The sequence below is a fragment of the Hipposideros armiger genome, unplaced genomic scaffold, assembly GCF_001890085.2.
Source record: "Hipposideros armiger isolate ML-2016 unplaced genomic scaffold, ASM189008v1 scaffold_171, whole genome shotgun sequence".
Taxonomy (NCBI): Eukaryota; Metazoa; Chordata; class Mammalia; order Chiroptera; family Hipposideridae; genus Hipposideros; species Hipposideros armiger.
In genome coordinates, this window is record NW_017731521.1 from 2,807,951 (window position 1) to 2,830,756 (window position 22,806).

Consider the following 22,806-nt stretch of genomic DNA (forward strand, 5'->3'; position numbering starts at 1 on the left):
CTGAAGAACAAAAGGACAGCAACTTGTCTGTTCCCCTTCCCCCAATTCCCCAGCACTGTTCCCATCCCCCCAATTCCCCAATAAAAAAAAATCAATATAGGGTTCCAGCATACATCTAGTAAGGGTCCAAAAAGAATAAAAAAATAAAAAGGGGAGAGTGAGCGAGGAGCTGGGGATGGGTGGGAGAGAACCCAGAGTTGACAAGTCTTGCCAGTTTATACAATAAATGAAAACCAATTGACAACATACTTAATTATAAAATTAACAGAACATCAAAGGTTAAAAAAAAGCTCTTAAATTAAAATAAAATTGAATGGTGGAATGTCAGAAGAACAGAGGAGATGATCTAAAACAACTTCCATGGCCAAATATGGAATGAGTTGAGCAAGAAAATAAATTATGACAGTATTGGATTATAAGCCCCCTAAAAAAAAATCTCAGGAGTCCATAGTGATATAAATAAATGACAATAAAATATTTGGGGAAGAAGGTATAAATCTTCCTTACACAAGAATTAAAACTAAAAATTGTACAAGTAATGACAGAATAAAAAATGACTTTTACCACACCACAGTAATAACTGCTATAGGCAAGATACAATGAGGAATGCTAAAAGAGAAACCTTGCTATTTTCTTTAAAGAGAAACAGGATATTTAGACATACTCAAAAAAATCTCAAAAATATTTGCTAAATACTTACTAAAAAAATATTTACTTTATATGAAAACTGTAGATGTTTTCATATAAAGTCACAAAATCTTTGATACTTCTCCCTCCAGAGGGTGGAGCTTAATTCACCTTCCTTGAGTCTGACTGGACTTAAGTCGTGACTTACTTCTAATAAACAGAAGATGGAAAGAATAAAATAACTTCACAGTGGAGATAATCTGGCACACACTATTTTAACTAATGTATCAAGGTTAATGTCACCAATAACATGATATATTGATATCACAGCCTCCCTGATATAATGTGATGAGAAGGGACATAATGTATGTGGTAGTCTTCCCAACAGCAATTCATAACCTCAATCTAATCATGAGAAAATATCAGACAAACCCAAATCAAGGGATATTCTACAGAATACCTAACCTTCAAAAGTGTCAAGGTAAGAAAAGCCAAGGAAAGAATACGAAAATTTTAGATTGCAGGAAACTAAGGTGTCATGATGGAAAAATGTAACATGGTATTCTAGACTGAAACCTGGAATAGAAAAAGTATATTTGTGGGAAAGTCTGTAATTTAATTAATAGTATTGTACCAATGTTAATTTTTTAGTTTTTTAAAGTTATTGTGGTTATGAAAGAGGTTAATTTTGGAGGAAGCTGGATGAAGGGTATGAGGACGCTCTATACTATCTTTGCAACTTTTCCATAAGTATAAAATTATGTAAAAAAAAAAGTTATAAATAAATAAATAAATAAATAAATAAATAAATAAGCAAGCAAGCAAGCAAGCAGGCAAGCTCTTAACAGTTGAAGGGGAAAATTAGGTCACCTTCAAAAAAACAAGAAAGAGTAACGACAAACTTATTAGTACAACATGCATGAAGACAATAGAGCAGTGTCATTAATGTTTTGAGTGAATTATCAACCTAGAATTCTGCATTAGCCAAACCATCAACTAAGTTGAAAAGTAAAATAATGACATTTCAGACAAACTTACTTCCCCATGCATTTTTATAGAAGGTATTTCAGAATGTTTTCCAGCAACCGAGGCAATAAACTGAGAAAAATGAAGATATGACATCTTGAGAACACTGGATCCAAACCCAAAGAGCATGAAAGAAAAGTCTCAAGATTGTAGCTGTGCAGAAGCCCTAGAGAGGAAGTCTATGTTTGATCAGAAATCTGGAGGCCTCCAGGAATAAGGAGAAAATGGATGGAGTTTATACTATTCTTGAAAAGCTGAAATAACAGATAAGTTGAAATAACGATGCAAGGGGAAAAAAGACAATTAGAAACCACACACACACACACACAAAACACAGGAAAGAATATGTAATCACAGTATATTATAGTCATAATGTAATTATTATTTACTAATTCTCAACCTTAAGAACAAAGCTGATTGAAAACAGTATATATTTTTTAACATCAAGAGAAAGAGAATACAGTGCAAGTTTAGGTAAGAGAAGTTAAGAGGTCAAAGGGACAGGAAATGAAGAACACACATGGTAATATCATATCACAGAGTAGTGAGTCAAGAAGCAATGTCAGGCCTGCAGTTAAAAAAAATTTTGAATGTCATCGAATGGTGCAAAGTGAGGTAAATTCTTAACTCTCAATGCACGAGTTAACAGATAGTATCTAAAATTGATAGAAAATTGATAGATCAATAAATAACAGTATAAGCATATTATTTAAATATATGATAGCCATCACAGGAAGAATAAAAACGTAAAAGTAGTTAAAAGATTAAATATGGTTTTCTCTGGGGTGGGGCAAAGAGTCTCCTCAACACTGTAAGCTCTTTTACAGAAAACAAATCTGTACTATTTTCAGCAGTGAATAAAAAATAACTCATTTATTAATTCATAGTAAGGTAATGATGAGTTTCTACTCAGTATAGTGGTTAGATATTAAATAAAACATGGTTCTTGCGATGAATGGTGAAGGCCTTCAATTCAACATATTAAATGTTTAATCAATACTTATGTCAAAAGATATTGTTTCAAATTCTTTTCAACAACTTTAATAAATGCTTAGAAGTGACTATATTAAATCTTTGAAAGTAATATACATATACTGATATTAAGCCTAAAAATTTTCAGAATAACATTTAATTAAACACTGAAAGTAAGCTTAAAGTACATTCAACTCTGAATTATTTAAGCTAGTAGAAAATAATGGTGTCGGTCATTAAAAAAAATAAATATGCCTCTGTATCATTAATCTTTGGTTTTGAAATGCAAGTACCTGTATATATAAATCCTTGCATAAATCTGTTTTGTGTATCTGTATGAGTGTAGATGTGTGATGGAGAGGGACTCTAGAAATTCAGTTTCTCAAACAAAATGATGAAATCACAATGTGAGGCTCCAAATTAAAGAAAGCAGCAATTTTTCTTCACTTCCCTAATCTGTCCCATTGCTAAGTAAGGATGGAAATACTGCATCATCTCATCTTTTTCCAAAACAGAAATCAGCATTGTTATGGGATTAATTTTTTTTCACACCATATTGGCCAACATGTGAGGTGGCATTAAAAGCCCCAATGCAATACCATACAGGAAGCTTTTAAAACTTTTTCAAATTAAAATTTAGTTTTAGCGTAATGCTAATTAAGGGATTAGTATACTAAGACTCATCTGTGTTACTGATTTATGTGCATATCAATCTAAGTAACTTTTTATTTATCACTTTTAATAAAATTAACAACTATTATTTCTTCTCTGAGTCTATTTTCTAATCTGTATAATGAAACTAATTTATATCTCAGTGTCACTGTTTGAACCAAATGAGATAATTGCTGGGCAAGGTCACCATCGCACAGGGCGGCGTGCTGCAGGTCTGATAATAATATATTTGAAGGGCCGGCTGAGTGGCTCAGTTGGTTAAGAGCTCGCTCAAGGATTTGAGCTCTGAGCAACAGTGGTTCAAGTCAGCCCGAGCTGAGCAGCCGTGAGCTACCAACAGGTGGCGGGATGGCTCAGCTAAAANAAGGATTTGAGCTCTGAGCAACAGTGGTTCAAGTCAGCCCTAGCTGAGCAGCCGTGAGCTACCAACAGGTGGCGGGATGGCTCAGCTAAAAAAAATGAAAAAAAAAAAAAAAAAAAAAAAAAATATTTGAAACATCTGATATACGGTAGCTGATCAATAAATGTCAGTTCTAGTCCCGCTTTTGTCCTACATGTACCTTGGTACAAGTTACAGTTTAATTAAAAAATCTATTCAAATTATTTATTCCATAATTATTGAGTCCAAAAAATATATTAGACATGTTTAAATAGAGAGGGTCAGTTTTCTATTAAAAAAAAAGAAAATTGTCTTACCAGGTTCAATACTTAAATAAGCCTCTGGTAATTCAATTGGCATAGTACTGGTGTAGAAACTGACAAACAGGTAAAAGTTTCAAAACAGAGAACCCTGAAATTGACCCACTGTTAAAAGGGACATTAATACCGGGAGAGCCAAAAAAAATGTATACAAGTGGACATGCTGGTCAAACAGTAGTTCGCCATAATCAGAAGTGTATGGATGCTGATGGTAACCACTTTGAGCACCTCTTATAATTGAAGAAGTCAAACGTGATTTGTATTCATCTTTTGTTACTGGTATATGTTGAGTATTAACAATTTTAATTGTTTTTTCCTTTCTTAAAATGTGTCTACATTTTTTTGGCACCCTCTGTATATGAGAGAAGCCACATTAATGCAGAATGGGCTATTCAAAAAATGGTTGTCCACGTGGAAGTAAGAAGTACATTCCCATTTCATTCCATCAAGAAGATTCTAGACTGATAAAAGACCAAATTAAATTAAAAAAACCAAGAAAAAAAAAAACACCTTAAAGCCATTAGAAGAAAATGTTTTTAGAAATGTTATGTTCTTGAAACAGGAGGGATTTCATTTTAAAAAGCAAAAGACAAAATAATACACTTATATATTCTTATATTTAACTAAATAAAAATGTAAAACTTCCATGACAAAAGTTAGCACAAAGACAAAAGACTGGCAATACATGGGGAAACTGCAATATATAAATCATGTAAGAAAAAGGAAAACCACCAAAAAGAAAAAATGAGCAAAGGAAATAATAGAAAAAGAAATATAAATGACCAATAAACGTACAAAAAGATGCTTAATCTCAGTATGATCAGGAAAAATGTTAATTTAAAAAATCAATCATTTTAGATTGACAAAAACTTTCAATGCCTGACACTACTGAGTACTGGTGAACACACAAGAAAAGTAAAACCTCTGAGTCACTGTGAGTGAAATGAGATGATGACAGCCGCTTTAGACTCTGTAGTGAGTATCAAACATACATTCTCTATGATCCATTATTTCTACTTCTCAGCCTGTGACAGCAAAAAACTAGCAATATCTAAACAGTGTGGGAAATGGATTAATACAGTGTTGTAGTTATGTGACAGGTACTGTATAGCAGTTAAAAGATACACACATACACACACATAATTATATACATATATATGAACTTGGGGAGATCTCAAAACGCAAGTGAAATTATAATACTGTAATATCATTTACATAAAACTTCACAGTACACAGAAAACAATGTTACATATATATCCATGAACAATAGACATAAGATCTTATTACAACTGTACTATAAACTTACACTTTAAATTAATAGTAGCTGCTGTCTTTGAGAGGTAGGGGGACAGATGATGTCAATTTTATATAATTTGTTTTATTTAAAAAATAACATAAGATATTAACAATTGTCAATTCTGAGTAAGAGTTAGGTGAGTATTTTGTTCTATTATTCTGGGTACTTCAGTCAATTTTCTGGGTTGCAAAAAAAAAAACTAATAAAAGTCACCAATAAGATCATAATTCAACTCTATTCATCTAGTTAAACACAGACAAAAGTAATATATGTGAATGCAACATGCTGAGAATACATGATAAGCAAATGGAATAAATTCCAGGTCCTGTAATTATGCTGATAAAACTTACAAAAAATAGATTAAAATATATCTCAGAAATGAGGTAAAGAATTTTGATCTTAAACATCTTCTATATAATTGCTAAAGTGAATTATCTCTTTTAATTTCCCTATCTCCAATTTGATAGCTAACTATCACTAAAATGTTCATCTGAGCACTGAAAAACTAAGCAAACAGTACAAGTCCTGAAATCAGCCAAACTAACCTGTATGGGTTCTTCTGTGTCTCTGAAGCTCATCGCTCCTCGTGAACCTTTTACCACAGAACATCCAGTTGCACACAAAAGGTCTCTCTCCAGTGTGCCAGCGAAGGTGTGCTCGCAGGTGAGATGTTTTGCCATAAACTTTTCCACATCCTTCAATATGACAGATATGCTGTTTCTTTTTTCCTGGTTCATTACTGCCTCTAACAAAAACAAATACCAAACATTAATTACACTCACTTATAATTATGGAAAAATAAAAGGGAATCATGGTAATTAAATGATGCTTTTCTGAATGATTTTTTTAAAAAAAATCATGATGCTTTAACTGTAGTCAAAAATCAGAAAATTTTCAATTATAGAAAAAACCAGGGTTGTGTACTAAACTCAAAAATGCTATGAAAACATATTAATTTCAGAGAGCTAATGTTCTGCCATGGACTTCATGTTCATTTCTTAGTAAGCTCCTCCCTTGGGGAAGGAAAAATCTTTAAGCTTTTCAAGACACTTGAAAATTCTTCTCTAAAATACCAAAGGGTGGTATTCCCCATTTAAAAATATAAGATTCAGAGTTTCAATTCTAGCAGGACAGTGTGACAAGCTCCATGGACCTACACCCCAGTGAAACTGGAGAAAATGAGATAAAAAAATAAATAAATGCCATTTACAACCTCTGGAAATGGCTCTAGGCACATACAGCAAATAAAGAAACATTTATTCATAAAAAACAAACAGAACTTGGTATGAACAGTGAGAGAATGTGGTATTTGAACCAAGACACTCCCTCTCTCCCACATCCCTAAACATAGAAACACCACAGGCTGGTGCAGCCAGGAGCAGGGTTCCTCCCTCTCCTCTCACCTTCCAGCCCAAGCGTTATCTCCCAGGAGGGGCAGGAAGTCAGCATCTCTGTCTGCTCCCAGCTACCTGCTGCTGAGGCTAAGTTACAGGTGAGTGCGGCTGGCAGACGGGAACTCCCTTCTTCCATACAACCGACGCCTGAGACTAGACTCTCGACTTGGATAGGGCATGACAAAAATGCTGGGGTCCGGATCACCTCTGACCCAGCAGCTCATTTGTAGTTCATAAATAGGAGGTCCTGAAGCAAGGCCCGGTTGGCACCCCCATAGTCGAGGCCTCACAACGTCCCCAGCCTCACCTTTCCTTGACCTACCTATAGCTTAACAATAGATCATCCCCTTGTGGTTTGAGCTTGGAATGTCCCCTGTCCCAGTTCCCAGTTTTAGAAAATTACCCTGCAACTTATGATTAATACCCTTGGATTTATTGATGACAACCTCTATGATCTAGCATTCTTTCCAGGATATTCCCATCATTGTCCCTGGGAGAACCATGTGGCCAGAGGAAAAGGTCCATGAAGACCCCCAGAACACCCAGATTTTCCCTTAAATTCCCCAAGCGGGTCTGAGAACTATAGGTAGTTTTTGAAAGTATTATCCTGCGGCCTTCTCAGACCACTGTGCTCTGCAATAAACATCTATCCTATCGCCCAACTCACGTGTTGGTCTATTGGCTGAGCGGTGCAGGCAGCACAAGCCCCAGATGTGGTTGCCTTCCTGTTTCAGCACCAAGCCAGGAGAAGCAAGCCAAGAACACCTGAGGCCCCTGCTGCCCCCACCCCACCCTCCACCCCCATCACCAGCACCAAGCGCTCAGCTCTTAGAGCAGGGGTGCCACTCAGAGAGAAATGTGCCAACTGTTTCAACCCCCAGTTCAAGAGCTATGACACAGATTTTGGCCAGTGGGAGAGAACGCCATAAAACAGAGAGCTCCGTATGCCCCCCCCCCTTCCCTGCAATGACTCCATTTGCAACAAACTGGAGAAGTTTGAGCCTTAGGGAGTCTCTTAAAAGCAGTGGAGATCGTTGCAAAAGGCAACTGGGAAGAGACTAATGGATTCATTGGAGAAATAGGCTAAACTATAGGCTGGCTGAGGCTGACAGAGAGAAGCCAGGAAAGCAGCAGCTGGGAGGAGCCCTCCAGGGTCAGAATAAATCTCACAGACCTAGTGATCCAGCACTTAAAGAAACCTGATTGGATCAGTCAGGGAAGGAATATACATATGCTCCAGGGCATTGCTGAAAACAATAGAGCAGTCAGCTGGCAATTACAGCTGGCAAAATAACTTTAATAGCTGGGTATGGTCAAGGAAAGACAGTCACCAAGATCCCTGCCCAAACCACTGTCATCCCAGTCTCCATTAGAATACTCAAGTCTGCATCCCCAGAGGAGCACTATGGTCCATACTGGGGGGATGTGGGGGTGGTCTATAAAATAATCCAGTCAGTCACTAAATAAACAAGCAACAACAACAAACTGGGGGTGGGGGAGGGCAGGGGGACAGTATTAAGAGTTGCTACATTTTCTAAACTGTCCAGTTTCCAACAAAAAATTATGAGACATGAAAAAAAAAAAAAGAAAACAAAGCAAAACAAAAAATCTAACAAGAAAGTGTGACCCATACACCAGAAAAGCAGGGAAGAGAAACTGCCTATGAGAGCAACCAGGTTTAACAAGACCTCAAAGTAGCCATTATTAATTAATATATTCAAAGAACTAAAGGACACCATGATTAAAGAAACAAAGCAAGGGGCAGCCGGGTGGCTCAGGTGATTAGGGCGCGTGCTCTGAACAACAAGGTTGCTGGTTCAACTCCCACATGGGATGGTGGGCTGTGCCTCCCGCCCCCCCCCCCGCAACTAGATTGAAAACAGCAACTGGACTTGGAGCTGAGCTGTGTCCTCTACAACTGGATTGAAGAATGACTTGACTTGGAGCTGATGGGTCCTGGGAAAAAACAGTTACCCAATAAAAATTAAAAAATAAATAAATAAATAAAAGAAACAAAGCAAGGTATAATGACCATGTCATATCAAATAACGAATATTAATAAAGAGTTAGAAATGATTTTAGAAAGAACCAACTGGAAATTCTAGAAATGAAAAGCATAACTCAAATGAAAAATTCACAAGAGGTACTCAAGAGAAGGAAGAGGGGTGGCCGGTTAGCTCAATTGGTTAGAGCATGGTGTTAATAACACCAAGGTTGCCAGTTCGATCCCCGCATGGGCCACTGTGAGCTGTGCCCTCCTTAAAAAAAAAATAAAAAAAAAAAAATAATAATAATAATAAAAGTTCTGACAAGTTTAAAAAAAAAAGAGAAGGAAGAAATTGAGGGGTTGAATATAGATCAATAGAGATTATGCAATCCAAAAACAGACAAGAAAAAGAACAAAGAAAAATGAACAGTGTCACAGGAACGGTAGGAGAGGGTAGGGCTGGTGGAGAGGAGGGAAGGGAAGCGGGGGAGAGAGGAGGGGAGAGGAAAGAGAAGATCCGAGAGCAGAAAAAGATATTCAGAGAAATAATGGCTGAAACTTATTGAAAAACATTAATCTACACATGCAGGAAACTCAACAAACTCCAAATGGATAAATGCAGATTCACAAATAGACACTTCATACTAAAAATCTTGAAACCCAAATATAAGGACAAAATCTTGAAAGCAGCAAGAGAAAAATGTCTTCTCTCTTACAAGGGAAACCCACCAGGATTAAAAACTGACTTCTAAGCAGAAACAATGAAGTTTAGAAAGTAGTGGGAAAACATATTCAAAATACTCAAACAAAAAACCTCAAACAAGCATCTTATATCCAGCAAAGCTATCTTTCAAAAATGAAGGTGAAATAAAGATATTCCCAGATAAATAAAAACAGACAGAATTTGTTGCTAGCAGACCTGCTTTGAAAGAAATACTACTAAAGGAAGTTCTTCAGGCTGAAAGCAAATAAACCCAAAAAGTAATTCAAATGCAAACAAAGAAAAAGAACACCAGCAATGGTAATTATGTAATTATAAAGAACAGTATAACTGTATATTTATTCTCTTAACTCATTTAAAAAGCTATTTTATAAAACAATATGTATAAAATGTACTGTTAAGCCTATAACATTATAGAACTGCAATATATGTAACATATTTGCCAATAATAGCACAAAAGAGGTGGATAGGAGCAAAGCTGTATTGGGCTAAGGAAATGGCTCCAGATGGGAACTCAAATCCACAGGAACAAATAAAGAGAACTAGAAGTGATACAGTAACATAGGAAAAGCTGTATATACTTGCTCGCCTTCTCTCCACTTCTTTAAAAAGAAGCAAAATTATATAAAGTAATAATTATAACAGTGTACTGTTAGGTTTGTAATACTTACAGATATAACATGTGTAACAATACCACACAAAAAAAGCATAAGTGAATAGACCTATATATGGGTAACCTTTCTATAGCTCATTGGAATTAAATTACTATAAATCTTAAACTGATTACAAATTAAGTTGTACACAGTAAGGCCTAGAGCAACCACTAAGGATATAACTCAAAATCATAGTGAAAAAGTCATTAATGAAATTAAAATACTAAATTATCAATTAAAATGTTGTATTCATGTACTGCAGAAGAAAGTAAAGGAGGAATAGAGGAACGAAAAAAGATATATGGAAAACAAGTAAAATGGTGGGCTTAAATTCAACTACATCAGTAACATCAAATATGAATGGATTACACAATCCAATCAAAAGGCAGGTTTTGTCATGTTGGATTATTTTATAATTTTTTTTTTTTTAAGATTTTTATTGGGGAATTGGGGAAGGGAAACAGACAAGTTGCTGTCCTTTTGTTCTTCAGTCTAGTTGTGGAGGACGTTGCTTCACTGGACCATGTTGGTATTATCATTGCGCTCTTCCCGGTGAGGCAGTCGCTCACTGGCCATTGGACGACCACTCACAGCGGCTCATGAAAGCACACGCCCACTGCCGGCCAGCCCCACTGCAGCCCCACTGCAGCCTATGCTTGGCCAGCGACTCACAACAGCTCAGCTCCAGGTCGAGCTGTGGTTCACCATCTTAGCTGTAGAGGGCACAGCATCACTGGTCCTCATGTGGGATCCGAACTGGAGCCCTGCTGCTCAGAGCTGGTGTCCCAAGCCAACTCCTAACCAACACACCACTCGGCCAGCCTTCAGGTTGGATTAAAAAAAAATTATAAACATACATGCACTTAAACAAGAGTAACAATACAGCACCAAAACAGATGAGGTAAATACCAGAAATGAACGGAGAAATAGACAATTCAACAATAATAGTTGGACATTCAGTACTCTACTTCCAATGGTATTTTCGTAGAACAACAGTATGCCAATTACTTAAATAACTTAGATGTGATGGACAAATTCCTAGAAAGACACAAAGTACCAGAACTGACTCAAGAACAAATAATCAGAAAAAGCCTGTAACAAGTAAAGAGACCAAATCAGTAGCCAAAAAAACACCCATGACCATAAAAAAGAATGAAATCTTACCATCTGAGACAACATGAATGGACCTGGAAGGTGTTATGCAAAGTGGAATAAGTCAAAAGACAAATACCATATGATGTCACTTATATGCAGAATCGAAAGAACAAAGTAAATGAACGAACAAAACAGAAACAGATTCATAGATGCAGAGAACAAGCTGATGGCTGCCAGATCGGGGGTGGGGTTGGGTGGTGGGGTGAAAAAGGTGAAGGGATTAAGAAGTACAAATTGGTAGTTATGAAATACTCATGGGGATGTAAAGTAAAGCATAGGGAATATAATCAATAATGTGGTGATGACTATGTATGGTGCCAGGTGGGTACTAGTCATAGGGATCACTACATGAATTATATAAATGTCTAACCACTATGTTGTACTTCTGAAACTAATACAAAATAAACTGAATGGCAACTGTAATTGAAAAACTTTAAGGAGGGGTGAGGGGAGGAAGGTGAGGGGAAAAAGAAGTTCAAATTTCCAGGTATAAAACAAATAAGTCATGGAGATGTAACGTACAGCATAGGGAATACACCATATATTTTGCCATGCATAATGTGCACTTTTTTTGCCCAAATTTGTGAGGAAAAAATAAGAATTATACATGGGTAGTACTAATTCCGTATCTATATAAATGTTTTTAATTCTTTTATCTATGCTTATTAGTTAAAAGTGTAACTCTAAAAATGAATAACAATATCTACATGCAAAATAATACCCTGGAATACAATAATCAGTTTTGTTGAACTTATGATGAACTTGCAATGATGAAAGAGTTCTTGGCCTTCTATGATGCATAAATATCATAAATTTGTTACCGGTACATAAAATTTCTTGTACTTTGTATCTGTTCTCATGTTTTGTAATTACTTATTACATAAAATTTCTTGTACCATAGTATGTTGACAAATGCTAAAATTCCCTTACAAAATACAAAATAATACAAAAAACAAGAACCTAAATGTAAACAAATAAACATTTGAATTAAAAAATTAAAATGAAAGCTTTTTTCCTTGAAAGTTTGGGCGAAAAACGTGGGTGCACATTATACACGGGAGCACATGATACATGGCAAAATACAGTAGTCAATAATATTGTGATAGCACTGTATTGTGTCAGATGTTTACTGGACCTATCATGGTGAGCATCACTTCCTTAGGTATACAATGTTGAATAACTACGGTTACACCTGAAACTAATATAATATTGTACGTTAGCTATGTTTTAATACAAATCTTTTTTTAAATGTAGCACAGTATTTTGCAGATGCAGTTGTAAACAAAATAAACTTGACAGGAACTCAACGGGATAAGTATAGCCAGCTGCAAAGAAGAAATCAATGTGTAATTAATCAAATAGTGTATATAAGCAATGGTTAAGCCTCCCTTTTGGGAGATAGGAATTTGGATGTGAATCTCGTCTCCTTTACTTGCTGCAAGTAAATAAAACTACCTAACGGCTAAATACAACAACAACAACAACAACATGAGAAAAGCCCAGGACCAGACAGCTTCACTAGTGAATTTCACAAAACATTTATAGAATTAATACCAGTTCTTCAACAGACTCTTTCAAAAAATAAAACTGAAGGGAACACTTCCCAACTCATTCTATGAGACCAGTATTACCCTTAACAAAAATCGACAGACCAATCTCTCTCATGAACACAGATGCAGAAATCCTCAACAAAATACTAGCAAACCAAATCCAGCAACATATATAAATAATTATAAACCACGACCAAAATGGATTTAACTCCATGAATATAAAAGTCCTTTAACATCAACGATCATTTAATGTAATATACCATATTACATTACAGAATAAAAAATAAAACATGACCATCTCAACAGATGCAGAAAAGCTTGGACACAATACAATATCCTTTCAAGATAAAAATATTCAACACAGTAGGAACAGAGGGTGCTTTCTTAAATTAATTAGGGCATATATGAAAAAAACCCAGAACTAATATCATACATAATGGTAAAAGACCAGATATTTTTCTCCTAAGATTAGGAACAAAAAAATGATGTCCACTTTCACTACTTTTATTCAACATATACTGTAGGTTCTGGATACAGCAATTAGGTAAGAAAAAGAAATCAGAGTCATCGAGAGTGGAAAGGACGAAATAAAACTATATTTGCAGATGGCATGGTCTTATAATACATAAAGAAAACCCTAAGAAATCCACCAAAAAACTATTAGGACTAATGAAAGAGTTCATCAAGGTTGCAGGATATAAGATCAATATACAACAATTAACTGTATTTCTATACATTTGCAATGAATAATCAAGAAAACAGTTCCATTTTCAACAGCATCAAAAATAAAATATTCAGGGGGCCAGCCTGGTTAAGAGCGCGAGCTCTGAGCTACAGGGTCACCGGTTCGATTCCCACATGGGCCAGTAAGCTGCACCCGAGCTGAGCTGCCCAGGTGGCAGGATGGCTCAGCTGGTGAGAGCACATGCTCCTAACAACAAGGTTACTGGTTCGACTCCCGCATGGGATGGTGGGCTACGGCTATGCCCACTTGCAACTAAGATTGAACACAGCACCTTGAGCTGAGTGGCCCTGAGCTGCTGACGGGCTGCTGGATGGTGACTGGACTTGGTGCTGAGCTAGCTGCGCTCTCCACAATTAAGACAGAAGAACAACAATTTGACTGTTCCCCTTCCCCAATTTCCCAACATTGTTCCCCTTCCCCAATTGCCCAATAAAACCTAAAAAAAACAAAAAATAAAATATTCAGGAATAAATTTAAGGAAGTGTAAACCTTATACTCCGAACACTACAAAACAGTGTTGAAAGAAATTAGAGAAGATCTAAATAAATAGAAAAACACATACCACATATACAGAAGACTCAATACTGTTAAGTTGGCAATATTCCCCAAACTGATCTAAAGATTCAACGCCACCCCCATCAGAATCCCATCTGCTTCTTTGTAGAAACTGATAAGTTGATTCTAAAAATTCACATATTGCAAATGTCCCTGTAGAGCCAAAACAATACTGAAAAAGAATAACAAAGTTGGAAGACTCATACATCTCAATTTCAAAAGTTATTACCAAGCCAAGGTAATCAAGACCAGGTGGTCCTGGCATAGCTACAGATATATAAATGAATGGAACAGAATTGAGAGTCCAGAAATAAACCTATGTGTCTATGGTCAACTGATTTTTGACAAGGATGCCATGACCATTCAATACATGGGGAACGGATAGTCTTTTCATCAAATGGTGTTGGATAAAACCTTACCTCATACCATATAAATAATTTAACCCCAAATTGATCAAAGGCCTAAATGTAAGAGGAAATGCTATAAAACTCTCACAAGAAAATTAGGAATCTTTGTGACCTCAGATTTGGCAATGGATTCTTAGATATGACACAATAAGCAGAAGCAACCAAAAAGACTAGACGTCATCAAAATAAAATTTTTTGTGTTTCAAAGGACACTATCGAGAAAGTGAAAAGATAACTAATAGGCTGGGAGAAAATATTTGCAAATCATATATATGATAAAGGACTTGTATCCAGAAATATATAAAGAACAATTACAACTCAATAATGAAAAGACAAATAATCAAAAATGGGCAAGAGATCTTAGTAGACATTTCTCCAAAGAAGATGCAAAAATTGCCGCCAAGCACATGAAAACGTACTCTACATCATTAGTCATCAGGGAAATACAAACCAAAACCACACTGAGATACCACTTCACACTCACTATGATAGCTATAATCACAAGGTCAGATTATAACAAGGGCTGGCAATAATGTGGAGAAATCAGAACCCTCATACACTGCTGGGGGAAATGTAAAATGATACATCCACTTTGGAAAATAGTCTAGCAGTTCCTCAAATGGTTAGACCTAGCTACCATTTGAACCATTAATTCCATTCCTAGGTATATACCTAAGAGAAATGAAAACATATATCCACACAAAAACTTGTATAAGAAATGTCTGTAGCAGCATAATAGTCCACAGGTGGAAAAAATGCCAAATGTCCATCAACTGATGAGTGGATAAAACATTGTATATCCATACAATGGAATATTATTTGTTCATTAAAAGGAAAGAATGCTAATACATGCTATAATATGGATAAACCTTGAAAACATTGTGCTAGTGAATGAAACCAGTTGTATTATATGACTCCATTTATACGAAATGTTCAGAATAGGTAAATCTATAAAGACAGACACAGTTTAGTGGTTGCCTAGAGTTGGGAGGGCTGGGGAATGAGGAGTGGGGAGTGGGGGTGATGGCTAAAGAATACAGTTTCTTTTGGGAGATGACAAAAATGTGTTAAAATTAATTGTGGTGATGGATGCATAGCTCTGAATATATGAAAAACTATTGAAATGTACACTTTAAAGAGTGAATTGTATGGTGAGTTTTATGTCAATAAAGTTTAAAATTTTACATGATAAATGAAAACAGTAAACCATTAAAAAAGGCATAAGGTACATGGTAGAGGACCAGTGAAATCCCATTCCGAGAATAGTTCAATTTAATCCCCTTCATCACAATATTGTATCTCAGCTTCTGGACTACAAACTACAAGCTAGTGATGTTCTAATGAACCAAGCACCCAGCCAATGGCTTGGTTGGAGCTGTTTTATGCCTTTTAGAGTGATCAAGTTGGTCCCGGTATTTACCTTCCTTCTCCTTCCCTACAGTTAGGACAGGAGCAGGCAACTCTGCGAAGCCTCTTGCCGGGCTGTACCTCTTGATCGGAAGCTTGCTGGCCTTGCTGCAAATGCACTTGTGTGAGTTGGTCAGGACTAACAGCACCTATCGTTGCATTGGCAATTCCTCCAACTGCTACAGTTACAGGAGCTATCGTAGCTTGCTGGACTTTTACTCCATCTTGTCCTTGCTGCTGACCTAAAAACGGAGGGGGAAAAGAGTATTATAATGTTTTCTATTCCTCAAGATAAAAAAAGAATTCCACGTGGACATTGTAAAGCTACCATATTTGTTCTAATACATAAGCTATGTAAAGTACAAAAGCAAAGGGGTTAATGATTTATACTATGTCAATCCTCCTAAAACATAATATTCTTACTTGAGCAGCTCAGGCTGTCTCTATATCTGGTTGGTGGGACTATATACATAAAACATTTAACCCTCTTGTGGCTTATCTTCTCCATCTGTAAAATGAAGATAACAATACTTGCACCTACCTACCGCATCGAAGTGCTGTGAGGATTCATGAGATATTATTTGAAAAGCACTCTGAGATCCTCAGATGAAAGACGCTATATAAATACAAAGCATTATTATTACCGTTTCCATAGTAAGCAACATATCTCATTCACTCCAAAAAAATGAATGAAAAGTAACTAAAAAATTAGGTTTTACAGACATTTTTCATTCCTAAAATACAGTAAAACCTTGGATTGCGAGTGTTCCGCAAGACGAGCAAACATTTCCTTTAGGTTGGTGCAAAAGTAATAGTGGTTTTTGTCATTACTCATGATAGCAAAAACCGCAATTACTTTTGCACCAACCTAATAATACATTTTAACTTGGTAAATGAGTGATGTCTTACAGTATGAGTAGTTTGTTTCCAGAACCAATTATGTTCACAAACGAAGGTATTACTGTACTTCAAATTTAAGCAAATGTCTCTTTACTGATGAGTCTTTTTTCTTATACACATTAAGTTAAATAAGTTTTCTAAAATGCAAAATCACCCATGATTATTACATACTGTTACTATCTTCATAAAACAGACATTTAGGATATTATACTGTGGTCACTCATGTTATCTAGCTTAGATTTCACCTCTCAGGTTAGCACACATATCAACTTGGCTTCTTCTTATGGAAAAATATAATAATACATAAAATGACAAAAATATAGCTATTTACATGACTTAAATTGATCCAGAATTACACATGAGTATGCCTTACAATTACCCTTTCTTTTAACAGTTCTGCTTTTTAGGTGTGGGGATGCTAAGTATGTGAATGGGCAGAAAAGAAAATGGCTATTTATGAAGGAATGCTCCCACCTCAGAGACTTGATATAATGATTAAATAAGTTAATTTTTACAAACCCCTTATCACAGTGCCTGGCACAGAATTGTTGATTATGTTAGTCATTATTACTACTAGTTTCCACCGAGTTGGGTGGCAATACAAGTATAAAATATGGTAACAGAAATAAACGTTGAGTACTGCGTATAAAAAAAGCTTGGGCTGGCCGAGTGGCTCAGTTGATTAAGAGCACGAGCTCTGAGCAACAGGGTCACAAGTTCGATTCCCACATGGGCCAGTGAGCTGCACCCAAGCTGAGCTGCTGCTGAGCTGCCGACAGGTGGCAGGATGGCTCAGCTGGTGAGAGCACGTGCCCCTAACAACAAGGTTGCCAGTTCGACTCCTGCATGGGCCAGTGAGCTGCGCCCTCCCCAACTAGACTGAAAACGGCAACTGGACTTGGAGCTGAGCTGTGCCCTCCACAATTAAACTGAAACAACGACTTGACTTGGAGCTGCTGGGTCCTGCAGAAACACACTGTTCCCCAATAATCCCCAATAAAAATATTTTTAAAAAATAAATAAAAATAAATAAAAATTTAAAAAAGGGGCTTATTTTAAAGCTGCATATGTAGTACTTTAAACATGTGTAACAACCAAGAAAAGACAGTAAAATTAGCAAGTGAGAAAATAACACATATTTTCTAAATAAAATTAAACCTCTGACTCTGCCAGCCAAAGTCAATCTCACCCTCTATGTATTCACAGCACTCTGAAACCTCTGGTAGCACTGATAACTATAACACCAATAAAAAATAGATACTGTATCACTGTTTGAGTAAGGATACATATTTTAGTTCTGCTGCCAAAGTTTAAATTTTTAACCTTCGAATTAACAAGGTATGATAGGTAAAGCAAGGCAAGGTTAAGTTGTAAGTTGTGAATTCATCTCCCCTTCGGTGACTGTGTACTTGGAAATCCTGTTTCCTCATTTCTGATAATGCTAACTGATCTCCCTAAAATTCCTGGTCCCTTACCTACCTTAAAAAGCTGCTTATGGAGTGATCCCCCCATCACTATATTGTTTTGTAGACCTGAAACTAATTTTTTAAAAAGTAAAAAAGAGTTGTTTATAAAGATCAAGTTGATTTCTTAGTGGGTAAAGACTTTGTAAGTTGTAAAGTGATACATAAATGTAGAGTGTAAGTATTATGCCTCATTGCATCTTTTGAGCACATAGAAGATTTTTTTTTACATATCCAGTAAAACCAGATGCCTTAAGGATGATCTTGGCTAAGCAAACTATTCAAACTACTTGTATATCTGGAAGCACAGTGATCCACATACTCCCTGTTTACCACAAAAAAATGCACTGCTAGAAATGGAAGTTCTATCTGAACCGGCACTATACACAGTCTTTTTAAATACAGTCTTTATAGCTTGGTCCCTATGGAGATGCAGGTAATTTAAGTTGGCAAGTATTCTTTATGTCTAACCCTGAAGTCATTCTCCTCAGATCCCTGGACTACTTCCTTTGGCCTCCATGTTGTGAATACGTTATCTGTTTAATGCCTAAACAACTTGGGAAGTCATTGCAATGAGTAATACTAAGAAAATTATATTTCAATTTATATATTTAAGCCTGACAACTCTCTTAACTTTACCTAGATGTCCCAGACAGTTCAGGTTCAACATACCTCAATACTACTTTTCTTTCATTTCCACCATTACCAATCAAGTACAAGCCACCAACCTCCCTACCAAGGCCCTGTTCAAGTTTAACTCTACCAGCCTCTCAGAACTCATCATGTATGAGCCTCTTCCCTGGCTCACTATGCGCCTGATACACTGGGCTTTTATTCTGGCCTTAAACAAATCAAGCTCATTTCCTTCTTAGGGCCTTTGCAGATACTCTCCAGGCTGAGTGGGGATGCCTTTGCACCCAGATATTTGCAAAGCTGACTCCTTATAATATTCTGGTCTCAGTGCAAATCTCTCCTCTTTAGAAATGCAATTCCTGACCACATCATCTGGAATGGTTCCCTTTAATCCATTTCTATAGCATCACCAAGTTTGTCTTATTTTCCTTAAATTATATTGTTTTCTGTCTTTCCCTCTCTTCTGAATGTTGAGTGCCACGAGAACAGGGATCTTGCTTGTTATGTTCATTGCTGTATCTCCAATACGTGGAACAGTGCCCAACATACAGTAGCCAGTAAATAACATAAGCTCAATAAAGTTTAAAAACAAATTCATCTTCAGATCTTGCTTCTACTAATGTTTCTGTTTTGGTAAATGCTACTACTCCTCTCCTTATTACCCACACTCAAAACCTTAAAAAATCAACTTTTAGGCTACTTCTCCTTTACTCATAAATTATATCCATGTAATAGCCAAGTTATAAGGGACATAATAGCATAACAGCTCTTGCATCCATCTCATCTTTCTGTTGTCAGGACAATCACCCTAGTCCTGGTCGGTCCTTGTCACTTTGTGCCTTTACCAGCCAAAATGAGGACCCATGCCACCTATCTCATCCTTCAAACCACTGCCAGGGAAAGTTTTTAAAATGTGGTTCTGATCATATCACTTCCATGCTCATTAACGTTCCATTGTTCCCTGTTGACCAAAGTCTGGTATTCAAAGGAAAGGACTCCACCACCAGGACTAGGCTCCTGGCTCACACTTCCTCCTAATGGCCAGATCCAATGTGCATTTTCTCAAAGAGCAGCATTACAGAATAGCCCCGCTGCACTGCACACCACTGACCACGCTGTCCTTGAAAACTGACTGAGCTAACTCCCTTCTCCTGTTAGCTCTTTTTATCAGCTTTTAAATCTAACCTTATGTCACATTCTTAAAAGATTTATCTACACTGGTTGCCTCTACTCCTCATTTCCCATTCTCTCCTCAAACTACTGAAATCAGGTGTCCAACCCATCACTCTGCTAAAATCATGACAATGTCTTTGTTAGTAAACTCAAAGATGGATTTCCCTTTGATCTTATTTCACCTCTCTGGAGCAACTACAGCTGCTGACCTCCCTCTCTTCTTGCAATGTTCCCTTCCTTGCCTTTCTGGTACCCTCCCCCCCTACTGGTGTTCCTCCCACTTCTCTAACCATACCCACATCAATGTCTTTCCTAGGTTATTCTTCAAGGTTCTGACTTCTCTTATTCTAAATCTCTCCTTGGGTTCTCTCATCCATTTTCATAACCTTTACTACTGTGTGTATGTAAGCTGTTGTCTCCCAAATCTGTACCTTTTGCTCAAATACCTCTCTCATGAGTATCATACTCTTAATGTCATCTGCCAGGGATCATCTCCACCCAGATTTCTCAAAGGCAATCTGTCTAGAAATCAGACAGGTTATCCCACTTTCCTAAACTAGTTCTTTCTCACTGCCCAGATAGAAAACTAGCTTTCTCATTGCCCAAATGGAAGTCATTCTTGAATCCCTCCATCTCTTTCATCCCCAACAACAATAGCTATCATTTTAGACTTTACTGGGTGTCTCACATATATTATTTTATTAACTCCTCACATCCCTATGGATTGAGTATTGCTGTCCCAATTTTAAGTTGAGAACACTGAGGTTCTGAGAGGTACACAAATACCCAAGGTCACACGTAGTAGCTAAGGGACAGCTGGGGTTTGAACTCAGTTCTAGTTAACTCTTTCCACTACATACACTTATGTTAATCAGTAGTCCTTACTGAGTCTACCTCTTCAAAATATCTCAAATTATGCATTTTCTCCATCCCTATTGCCTGCATACATTAGTACAGGTCCTTAGCACCACTATACCAGTTTTGCCTGTTCCAGTCTCCATATTGTACATACAAATCTAGTTCCCCCAAAATCAATGGGCCCTCGATGCATTCACAATAAGGTCAACATTTCTTAGCATAGTCCACAAAGCCCTTCATAATCTATCTCTTGCTTACTGTTATAACTTCATCTCTTGCCACTCCTCCTTCATTCCCACTCTCAACCCGAGCTGCTCACCTATCTCCTTTCATGTTCCATGCTTGATTGTTTCTGGGCCTTTGGATAATGTAGCTGGATCTAACAAATTCTCCCATTCCAAATCTTCGTCTCTCTCGGTCTAAGACAAAATCCAACTCATCTTACAGAACTCGGTGCATGTGTCTTCCTGATAAATGCCTCTCTAAATCTAAGTCAGGTATGTCCTTCCTATTTTCCAAAAATATCCTGTGCATAATTTTATATCAATGAACAAACTATATGGTGAATTCATACTACAAATGCTTGTTTGTCTTTCAAATTGGATGGTATATTGTTGTCTTTGAGGAACTAAGTACATCTGCCTTTGTTTCCCATTCCTAAAAGCATACTGCCTGGGTATGTTAAGACTGATGAACAAATGATTGGGCCCGCGTGGAAGTGGATGTTGTCGCTGTGTTGAGCTAAAATTATGAGTGTAGGAATTTCTCCTAAAGTGTAACATTTTTTACAGAATACACTGAATACAGACTAACTTATTAACTAGACAATGAAATTTACATTACTGAGATCATTACTAGTTATAATTATCAGGAAAGTTAAGACTGTAATAAAAAATAAGCACAGGGAAAAGCTGTTACATTAAAGAAGCAGTTGGTTTGTTGGAATGACTTTGTGTTCAATTTGTCAAGTAAAAATTGATGATAAAGATGTTAAAAATATGTAAGAAGCTGTGCCAATAATACTGCTGGTGATAATGGGAAAGATAAGTCATTATAGAAACAGTTTTTATAGTTATAAAACACCTTCACTATTGAAATGTCTGGAGGAAAAAAGTTATTTAATAGTGCTCTTCTAAAGCTATACTCTCTAACCTCTCTCTTACCACTGAAACTGTTTTATAACATAATTTTATAAATAACTCAAAATGTCTTGGTAATGTATCCTCTTCCTTCCATGCTGCCAGAGGTAAAAAACACTCCAAGGCTGCTTGTAGTGACCAAGCCATCTTTCTTGTTTCTTTCTTTTCTTTGTTCTGTTCCCCTTTTTCAAATACAGAAACTGGGCCAAGGGTAATTGGGGGCAGTTGGTTAGTAGGTGGCATATTAGATTGCTAGATACTCAACAACACTAGACGGGGTATTCAGGAGAAAACTCTTGATTTTTGCATATTTTCCTTTAGCACCAGCTGGAGTGGTCTTCTGCCTCAATACAGTAATAAGATCTGAGGCCTGTATTTAAGCTTAGAGGAAGAGACAGCAGATTTGACTAAAGGAAGACAGCATCTTCCATATAGACTAACCTAGTTCTCTGGATTTTTGAGGAAGAGGACCTTCCTAAGCCAATAAAGTATTACTCTTGACTTCAATTTCAGTACACTTAACTCCGTACAAGATCTCAGGGATTGACTGAATTAGAATTTGAGTATTCTTGGTTTCTCTAATCAGATATCATATCATTCTATCATAGTATTAATCAAATGATTTCTAACAAAAGCTGCTTGGGACAGAGGACCTCTGTGTGTGTTTTTTATGTCCTTTGGCTATCAAAGTTCCTAGCACACTGGAAGTATTCAATGAATGTTTCTTAAATAAAGTGAATGGTAATCTAAAATGCACACCAACACCGAAGGTT

At 36.6% G+C, this 22,806-nt stretch overlaps 1 protein-coding gene and 1 non-coding gene across 3 annotated transcripts in view; one reads left to right on the forward strand and one right to left on the reverse strand.

Moving 5' to 3' along the window:
* SP4 (Sp4 transcription factor) overlaps positions 1 to 22,806 on the reverse strand; it is a 71,499-nt gene that overhangs the window by 12,961 nt on the left and 35,732 nt on the right. For both annotated transcript variants that reach the window (XM_019652024.1, XM_019652025.1), the window contains exons 4-5: positions 15,881 to 16,109; positions 5,839 to 6,038 (exon numbers count right to left, since the gene is read on the reverse strand). In XM_019652024.1, the coding sequence (XP_019507569.1) occupies positions 5,839 to 6,038; positions 15,881 to 16,109 (429 nt within the window). The remainder of the gene's footprint in view (positions 1 to 5,838; positions 6,039 to 15,880; positions 16,110 to 22,806) is intronic.
* TRNAI-AAU (transfer RNA isoleucine (anticodon AAU)) lies at positions 8,855 to 8,928 on the forward strand. The gene has a single exon. It is a non-coding gene; the product is annotated as a tRNA-Ile (tRNA).